Genomic DNA, 9,922 nt, shown 5'->3' with positions numbered 1-9,922 from the left:
GAAGTTCTGTATTTCTGAATCCCTCAAGAATCCTCCCTGACTCCTTCAGTGCCAAAGCAACAGGTGCAGACATGGCAAAACCCTATTGTTTGCCCACAGTACCTCTTCTCTCAATCCTGCCAGTATCCTCTGCATCTTTCCAGTTCCTTGGCTGTCTACAGAATAAACAAATTGGGTTGTTAAGACACTCTTAGTTCATTTATGATACTTTTTAGCATACTGTTTTGGGGGGAAAGACAAGATGAACCCAGCTGTGCATAGAGTTCTTGCTTAGAGGGCTTTATTAGTCAAGCAGAGAGAGTGTTTCACACAGGGAGTGTGCTGGTGGATGAGGAGTACTTGACCTCATCTCTCGGGGTCGACCCCACAAAATTGTCCCGCCTGGCCGCGTATTCCCCGACATTGGGGAGCCCCGGCACAACGCAACAGCTCAGGGCGCTGCGGTATATGCTCATGTCGTGAGCGTCGTACCACTCGTCCGTCTTCTCATCGTAGCACTCAACGTTGAACGTGGTCGTGAAGCCATTGAAGCCACCCACCACGAAGAGGAGGTCGTCCACCACTTCGATGCCAAAGTTGCTCCGAGGGTTGAACATGGTGGGGATTGTCCGCCAGGTGTTGGCTACCGGGTTGTAGGCTTCCGCACTCCGGAGGCGGTTGGCCCCGTCGAATCCACCCACCTGCAGGGAGCAAAACACTACTATGTGGGTTGCTTTAGAATAGGCATGGGCCAGTTTTGCCATTGCTCAACTCTGTGTTTCAATCCCAAGGTCCTAGTCCAACAGCCAAAGCTATCCATTGTCCTATTGTGTAGACCAAGGAGTTGAAGTCCAAAACACTTGGAGAGAAGGCCGAAGTGGGCCATGCCTACTTTATACAGAGTTAGATCTGGAGGGCTGCACTATCTCCACTCCATGGAACTTAATACAGATCAACAACTAAGCAATAGAGGCTTGTCCGAACATATCTCCCTCTATGTCCCACCTCAGAGTCTAAGATCATCAAGGGAGGCCCTGCTCTCGATCCTGCCTTCTTCGCGAATGCGCTTGGTGGGGACGAGAGACAGGGCCTTCTTGGTGGTGGCCCCCTGCTTGTGGAACACAATCCCAGCAGAATTATGTCAACTACATCCTTCCTTTCCTTTAGGAAAAAGCTTAAAACATGGTTTTGGGACCAGGCTTTCAGGTAGCAGGCTGACAGCAATCACAATGCCCTGGAGAACTGAGTATGGACAGGCCTTGGATGGGTCATTGGTCGCTGAGTCGGATTTGGATACAGCTATTTAGTTAATAAATCATTAGTTATAAATAATGTTTTATTATTGTTGTTGTTTTAAATGGATTTTTCTTTTTAATCTAATGTTTTTACCTATTATGTAATGTGTTTTTATGCTGCTTGTATGTGTGGGCATCAAATTGTGCCGGTTTCAAGCCACCCTGAGTCCCCCTTTGGGGGTTGAGAAGGACAGGGTACAAATGTTTGAAATAAATAAATGAAATAATTCCTCAGTTTCCTCACTGTTTGGCAAAGGAAGGAAGTTGCTTCTGGTACCAATGGCCCGATAAGAGAAGAACTGGTGCTATGAAGACATGAGAGTACATCAAAATGGTTCCGGTCCAGTTTACTTGTACAAACTTATCTCCCCCTATGAACCACCTTGGAGATTAAGATCTTCTGGGAAGGCCCTGGTCTCGGTCCCACCTTCTTCACAAGCATGACTGATGGGGATGAGAGACAGGGCCTTCTTAGTGGTGGCCCCTCAACTGTGGAACTCTCTCCCTAGTAACATTAGATCAGCCCCCTCCCTCCTAGCCTTTAGAAGGAGAGTACAAACCTGGCTCTGGGACCAAGCCTTCAGAGAAGCAGTGCTATAATATAATGTAACTGGAATATGTGCAATGACTACGGATTGGCCTCAAACTACGATTCTGGGATGGGGTGATTTTAATATTGAATGTAATTTTAAATTTTAAAAATATGTATACATTTTAATTCAATGAATTTTAAGCTTAATGTTGCATGTGTTTAAGAATTTGATTAATTGCCACATGTAAGCCACCTTGAGTCCCCTTGGGGTAGAGAAAGGCAAGGTATAAATAGGGTAAATAAATAAGAGTACATCAACACATACCGTTACATTTATTGCCACCAATAAATGGGGAGATATAGGATACCTGACTTGACTTGGGGAGTGAAGTTCCCAGTTTTGGCTTCATCTTAGCATGGAATTAGCTTCTTAACTATCCTATGAGATGATAATATTAACTTTCTGTACAAGGTTTCTGTAAGACCATGGTCTCATAATTGGGGTAGGAAGGAACCTCAAGTTTTCAATCAGTGAGCAACCTGCCCCTGCAGCCTGCCAGATTGAGGGAGTGAAGAAGAGAGAAAAAGGCAAGAGAAAAAGAAGACTTGCAGGAGCAAAAGGAGCCTGGCCTTACTGCATAGACGTGTTCTCCATACGCGATCACGCCAATGCCGCTCCGCCTGCTCCTCATGGGTGCGATTAAGCTCCACTGATCAACCTTAGCATCATACACTTCCGCCGTAAACAGGCACTCATTCCCATTGAATCCACCACAAATATAGACCTTTAAAAAAGGAAATAAAAAGGAAGTAAAATATTAGAAGCTCAAAGTTTTCAACAGTTTGAGCTTCTAAGCAATTTTGTAGAAAGCTTTAAAAACCATACAGGAGAGGAATGTGATCGCCTTCAGTCAGGGCTTATCACACAAAGTTGGGTGTGCCCTAGAGTTTCACTGCATTTGAACCGTGATTGCATGATGCCTTTAAACAGACAGGAAAATCCCAGCAGTGCATCCAATAGAGCTGTTCTACTCTTATTTCTCCTTTGACTGCAGTCCTCATATTGCAAAGCAGAGGGAGGTGGTGCAACAATGCCGTAGCTGTGCACTTGTGGGGGAAAAAAGGGTGTTTCAGAGCCGGGAGGGCCACCACTAAGAAGGCACTCTCCCTCGTCTCCACCAATCATGCTTGAGGCAGGACTAAGAGGAGGGTCTCCCCGGCAGATATCAGAGCCTGAACCAGTTGGGGGGGATATGCAGTCATGAAGATAGGCTGGACCCAAACCGTGTAGGGCTTTATAGATGATAACCTGCACTTTGAATTGGGATTGGAAACTTATTGGCAGCCAGTGGAGCTGCTTCAATAGAGGCATGGCATGCTCCCTATAGCTAGCTCCAGTTAGTAAGCTGTCTGCCGATCTTTGTCCCAATTGCAATTTGCGAGCCATTTTCAAAGGCAATCTCACGCAGAGTGCATTACAGTAATCCACTCTAGATGTAACTAAGGCATGGACCACCATGGCCAAGTCAGGCTTTTAGAGGTAAGGTCACAGCTGGCGTGCAAGTTTTAACTGTGCAAATGCTCTCCTGGCCACTGACAATACCTGAGCTTCAAATATCAGTGCTGAGTCCAGGAGGACCCCCAGTTTGCGGACCTGTGTCTTCAGGGAGAGTGTAACCCCTTCGAGCACAGGTTGCTACCCTATACTCTGATCGGGCTCGTGACAGACCAAGAGGACCTCTGTCTTGTCTGGATTAAGCCTCATTTTGTTGACTCTCATCCAGTCAATCACAGCTGCCAGACACCGGTCCAGGATCCAGGGAGCTTCCTTGGATTTAGATGGAAAATAGTAGAGTTGTGCGTCTTCTGCAAGGGATGGCACCCACCTCCAAAACTCCGGATGACTTCTTCCAGCAGTTTCATGTAGATGTTGAAAAGCATAGGGGAGAGAAAAGAATCTTGCAGGACCCCACAGGACAATGTGTAAGGGTTTGAGCAGGTGTCCCCCAGCATCTGGGAACAGTCCTCCAGGAAGGGGCGAGTTACTGCAACCCAGTGCCCCCAAGACCCAACTGGCAGTCAATAAAGTAGTTAAAACAAACCAGTTATCATAGTAATAATCAACACTACAAGTGGACCAGAAAAGTCTTTTAAATAGAATAGAATAGCTTTATTTTGATTGTACTATTGCACAACGAACTTAAATGCCTCTCCCAGCACAAAAACAAAACTCCCACCATCATCACACCCTCAATGCCACATCAATACAAAACCATGGAGTTCAAGATAGTCACAGCTCTAGGAGGAAAGCTTCCAAGTTGCTTTCATTTTGAAAAAAATATGCAGGAAACCTCTATTTTCAATACATTTCCAATGTTTGCACTGACTGCGTTTTTCATAGTCACTACAGGCTGAGTCACAACAAGCAGTTGCTGATATGATGCCCAGGGTGAAGAAAGGTGAGATATAAATAAAGTTGTTAATAATGAAACCCATTTTGTGCTGGACATTTCATTTTCTAAAGCACAAAAAGTACCCAGTTGCACATTAGAATAATTCAAGGGGATAGGCTCTGCAGAAAACAAAACAAAGATAAAGACATCAGAAGACATACAAAGATACAGAAGTCAAATAATAGACTGGAGAATACATAGGATACATCCAACTGGCCATCCAATTTTTTTACAAAGCAATGTAGAAGGGCAATCAGGCTGGAGAGTGCTGCCTTCAGGCTTCATTTATTCCACTAGAGACCCAGAGAGAGAGAGAACGGAAGGGAGGAAGGATGGATGGAAGGGAGGGAGGGACAACCCTCTCAAATTTGGGGTTGGATTATCCAGCTTGGCCAACATGGCACTTGGCACTTTTATCTACGCTGGGGATGGGCCATTGTTGCTTACCTTCCCGTACAGCGTGGTGGCGCTTGCGTCACTCCTCTGCTCATGCATAGGAGCTATCAGGGTCCACTGGTTGGTCTCGGGTTCATACCTCTCCGCTGTGTTGAGGCGCACATAGCCATCAAAGCCACCCATGGCATAGATGAAGTTTTCCAGGACGGTGACACTCACGTAGCAACGCCTCGAGTGCATCGGTGCAACCTGGTGCCACGTCTTCTTGACTGGCTCAAATCGCTTGACGCTGTTGAAGTAGTCCACACTGTCAAAGCCCCCGATGATGTAGACGTAGCCCTTCAGGTAGGCGGCACCGTGGTAAGCCCGGGGGCTCTCCTGCTGGCAGGTGACATTCACCCAGCGGTCGGCACGGGCATCGTACGTCTCGATGGCGTTGGTTGGGCTCCCGCCGCTCCAGCCGCCGATAGCAAACAAGATGGCGTAGGGCAGGCGGGGCCGGGTCAATGGGTTGGTGAAATCGGAGCTGGACGGACCATTCATGTTCAGGTCATACATGGCCTTTAGGGCATCGATAACAATGGGTTTGCACTCCTCACTGTCTTTCACATAGTCGTGCATTTTGACATTGTTCATAAAATATTCGGCATGCATCAAGGCCAGGCGGACCTGAAAAAGGAGAGGAAGATATATGGGACTGTGAGCAAAGGAAACATGAAAACCAAGGAACTTCCCAGTCTTTGTTTTGTGAGATAGGCTTATTACCCATCAGTAATTGAAATCAGCCCCAGTGGTCACGGCACAATGGGGCTTATGCATTAAAGCAGCGCCCATCAGTCTCAGAAAAATGGAAAGGCAGAACTAAAGCTAGGCACATCCGCCTTGGGCAAATATAATAACAGAAAAGTCTGCATGCCATGAGGCAATGACTCTAGGAACAAAGAGGGGTCACAGTTCTTAGAATGGTGACATGCAGAGGATAGGACTCTTAGAAAACCAAATTATGTCGGATAACATATTAACTGGAAGTTGAGAGACCAGCTCTGAGAGTCAAGGAACCTTTAATTGCTCTTTTAGGGAGAGTTGGGGAGCTACTAGTAATCCAGCTTCTTCTCAAATCCTAAGTACAGCTTATTCAGGTATATTCCTCTGATGTTTTGGAAACCATGATGGCCTCCAGGCTGGTGCCTTGGCTCAGCAGGAGAGAACGAATCACTGGGAGATCCTGACAGCTGCACAAATGAGGACGCATTTGCCACTGTCTGCTCTGACAAATAGTAAAAGTGACAAGAATCTTGCAACACTAGACGATTTAGCCAATTTAGTATGGCATGAACCTTCATAGTCCACCAGATGCATGATGTTTCCCACTCAGCAGGCAGCAAAGCAAATAAACATTAAAAAAGACTAGGTTTTTCCTCCTGTAACTTCCTAATCTGACCTTTGGAGCAAAGGATTGATGTGGAAGCCATGACATGAGAGTTGGAATTCTACTACTACGTTGCAACCTTTCCCCCATTTAGGATGCCTATATCTTTACGAATACTTCTCACTAGAGTGCCTTCATTAGTCTAGCAGTAATCAAATGTGAATCCAGGGAGCCTGTATTGACATTTAGAGCCCTAAACCGTTTCCTCTAGAGCAGGCATGGGCAAACTTGGGCCCTACAGGTGTTTTGTACTTTAACTCCCAACATTCCTAACAGTATTGTCGAAGGCTTTCATGGCTGGAATCATTCAGTTCTTGTGGGTTTTTTCGGGCTATATGGCTATGTTCTAGAGGCATTTCTCCTGACGTTTCGCCTGCATCTATGGCAAGCATCCTCAGAGGTGAGGTCTGCTGGAACTGGGAAAAAAGGGGTTTATATATCTGTGGAATGACCAAGGTGAGACAAAGGGCTTTTGTAAGTTGGGCTAGGTGTGAATCTTTCAACTTACCACCTTGATTAGCTTACAATGGGCTGACTGAGCCTGGAGCAAACTCTTTTTGAAAGGTGATTAGATGTCCCTGCCTGTTTCTCTCTCTGCTGTTTTTGCTGTTGCAATTTTAGAATTTTTTAATACTGGTAGCCAAATTTTGTTCATTTTCATGGTTCCTTTCTGTTGAAATTGTCCACATGTTTGTGGATTTCAATGGCTTCTCTGTGTAGTCTAACATGGTGGTTGTGAGAGTGGTCCAGCATTTTTGTGTTCTCAAATAAAATGCTGTGTCCAGGTTGGTTCATCAGGTGCTCTGCTATGGCTGATTTCTCTGGTTGGAGTAGTCTGCAGTGCCTTTCATGTTCCTGGATTCTTGTTTGGGCGCTGCATTTGGTGGTCCCTATGTAGACTTGTCCACAGCTGCATGGTATATGGTAGACTCCTGCAGAGGTGAGAGGATCCCTCTTGTCCTTTGCTGAACGTAGCATTTGTTGGATATTCTTGGTGGGTTTGTAGATTGTTTGTATGTTGTGTTTCCTCATCAGCTTCCCTATGCGGTCAGTGGTTCCCTTGATGTATGGCAGGAACACTTTTCCTCTGGGTGGATCTTCATCTTGACTCAGAAGAAGCCACGAGAGTCAAGATGAAGATCCAGCCAGAGGAAAAGTGTTCCTGCCATACATCAAGGGAACCACTGACCGCATAGGTAAGCAGTGCAAAGTCAGGAGAGATAGGAGAGGACTGCCTCTGGCTGAGGAATGCCCTTCCCTTGAAGTCTACATGCTGCTATTTTAGTGCCAAGTAATGGATATCCGTGCCAGGCTTATCTTACCTCTGTTATACAAGCACCCAGGCCATTCAGGACAATTTTATACCTCCATGCTACTTGCAGATATTAATTCAGCTACAACCTACAATGTTGCAAAGTTCTGTGCAGCAGCATACAAAATCTGTCAGGGAATGACTAGTCCCAAAAGTTAACTGTGTCCAGTAATCTTCTTCTCTGAATCTACAATTTGGTGATGGATCTGGGCATTGTATGTTTTTACCCTGTTTCCCCTTCCCTTCTGCTCCCTCACCCATATTGTGCTTCAGTAGTTATATTTATATTTTTAATGTACCAAACATACCAAGTTTGTATGAAAATGTGACTATTTCCTGTGCTGGTCAATGACCGAAATAAATGATTTGATTTAATTTGATAGTGCCAAGTAAGAAAGGCCTAGGCCAGGCATGTCCAAAATCCAGCCCGGGGGACAATTGCATCCCATGTTCAAATTTCCACTGGACCATAGCCTCTGCCATAAAAATCAAGAATATGCAGCCTGCCAGCACTGTTGGCCACAGGATAAAATACACGCGTACAAAAACAATATTTTATATTGATCAAAACCACTGTTCTGAATATGCCCTGAGTCTTTCCAATCCATGTATCATTAGTTCTTTTGTTTTTCAATTAAGGATCAAACAAGGCCTCATATATCTGACAAATTTAACATTAAAATCAGACTCGATCTGGTAACCCTTTTTCCCTTGCATATTTTTATCCAAGTCTAAACTGAAATAATGAAAAACACTGCCTTTTTCATTTTTGATATCCGATTCAAATTCAAATAACATATTTTTGTTTTTTTAATTTTGATGACTAATTGAAAAACAAAAGAATGAGGGATACACGGATTCACATGGCCCTCAATGTTATGTACTTCTGAATAACACCTGTTAGTATTATTTTCTGTTCACATGTTTTGAATATAAAAGTTATGGTGAGCATTTACTAGTGAATAATATGTAAAATAATATGTAATGTTTCAAGTGAACCTAGGTAAGTTTAATCTTCCAGACAGACTTTTTCTTCATTTTATGTGGACTTCTAATAGGAAAGGCAGAGTGATTTGGGTCAAAACTTAAGATTTATTTGTGGGAAGAAATGAAAAGTATGCCATTTGCAAAATTTCATAAAATAAATTTGCATTTAATGTTGATGGTTCAAAGAATATCAGGCTGAATGGTTGGTCCCCACACATTTTCACCTCACTAAATCTTGCCCTCTTCGAAAAAAGTTTGGACAACCCAGGACAAATTTTCCTTTAATTTCCAAAGGCTGTTGCAGAGCTACTGTTAATTAAAACAGACTAGAACAGGCAGAAGAGAAGATTGATGAGTGGATTTGCTTTGACATTAAGATATTCCAATCTCAGACTAGTTTTGACCTGTGTGGCTGATCTGGAAGCGCAACGGCAACAAGTATTTGCAAAAGGGCTCACCTTTGGGAGCAGGACTGCCATGTGCTGCTTTCTGTTGGGAGGATCATGGCCAATCCATTTGAGGATGGCCTCAAAAACAGCATCTTCCTGCTTCACGTTGAGTTCGTCCTTCTCAATGATGTCTTTAAACTCATTGACTGACAGCTCCAGGAATTCGGTCGACGCTTTCACCATCTCCTCGAAGTTGTGGAGGATGAACATGTAGGCTGCTTGCCGCAGCTCCGGGCAGTAATAGTACTCTGTGAATTTGCAGATGCCAATGCAGTTCTCCAGGCACAGCTGGCATTTCATGAAATCGGAGCAAGCCCTGACGATGCCCATCACATTAAACTGGTCGGCCGCCACCAGAAGCCTCTCCACATTGTCCACAGTGATGGGGACTGTCCTTGTATAGGCATATTCAATAATGAGCTTCATCATGTCTGGAGTAATGCCGGGGATATTATACACTCTCTTCTCTGAGTTGTTCCAGCTACTAGTGAACAGAGCTCTGGAAAAAAAAGAACAAAACTATTTCTCATTGGTCTTTTATACCTTAGGGAATCCTGTCCTTCAAAAGGATATTGCTGGGTTTGCTAAGCTTCTCCAGCTGAGTCTAAAACTACAATAATACACTTTTGGGTGATCATCATCATATTAGAACTCATGCACTCACATTCCCACAGAAGTAGTTCTTACCATCCATATCCTGCAGGACTACTTCCACAGCAATGCCTTCCAGACAGTGCATATCATCTGGAAAGCCTGCCATGATTCAGGTGTGTAGTAACACAAATAGATGTAGTGGAAGGAGCCCATTTCTTTTGGTATGTTGACATGGCATGGATGCAAGAATAGAGTTTGCAGAAACTCAGTGGTATCTCCGAGGATGTTATTGAGTATCAAAGCACAAAAGGCTAAACTGCTGTACTGCAGAAAAATCCTGCCAATCTAAAGGTCAGCAGTTCAAACCTGGGTGGGGTTGAGCACCCGCCATTAGCTCCTGCTCATCTGCCCACCTAGCAGGTCAAAAGCAGAAATGTGAGTAGATAAATAGGTACCACTTTCAGAGGGGAGGTAATAAAGGCATCCTTAAGGACAC

At 44.5% G+C, this 9,922-nt stretch overlaps 1 protein-coding gene across 1 annotated transcript; it reads right to left on the bottom strand.

The window, feature by feature from the left end:
• Window positions 1-258: 258 nt before the first annotated feature.
• Window positions 259-9,333, bottom strand: LOC137095705 (kelch-like protein 10). The gene is made up of 4 exons (XM_067462505.1): window positions 8,842-9,333; window positions 4,707-5,324; window positions 2,442-2,591; window positions 259-680 (listed from the first exon to the last, which is right to left on the bottom strand). Exons 1-4 carry the CDS (start codon window positions 9,259-9,261, stop codon window positions 306-308), a joined length of 1,563 nt encoding a protein of 520 aa, XP_067318606.1. The 5' UTR covers window positions 9,262-9,333; the 3' UTR covers window positions 259-305.
• Window positions 9,334-9,922: the final 589 nt, after the last annotated feature.

The sequence above is a fragment of the Anolis sagrei genome, chromosome Y (assembly GCF_037176765.1).
Source record: "Anolis sagrei isolate rAnoSag1 chromosome Y, rAnoSag1.mat, whole genome shotgun sequence".
Classification (NCBI taxonomy): domain Eukaryota; kingdom Metazoa; phylum Chordata; class Lepidosauria; order Squamata; family Dactyloidae; genus Anolis; species Anolis sagrei.
The sequence above is the reverse complement of the archived record's forward strand: the minus strand, read 5'-3'. Positions and strand labels throughout refer to the sequence as shown.

What these genes read in the sequence shown, in the direction of transcription:
- LOC137095705 (XM_067462505.1), bottom strand. Translation starts at nt 9,261, where the DNA reads ATGATGAAGCTCATTATTGAATATGCCTATACAAGGACAGTCCCCATC. An exon ending in TGGCAGTCCTGCTCCCAAAG is followed by an intron (nt 5,325 to 8,841) that starts GTGAGCCCTTTT and finishes CTCCTTTTTCAG; the next exon opens with GTCCGCCTGGCCTTGATGCA. An exon ending in ATGGAGAACACGTCTATGCA is followed by an intron (nt 681 to 2,441) that starts GTAAGGCCAGGC and finishes TGCTCCCTGCAG; the next exon opens with GTGGGTGGATTCGACGGGGC.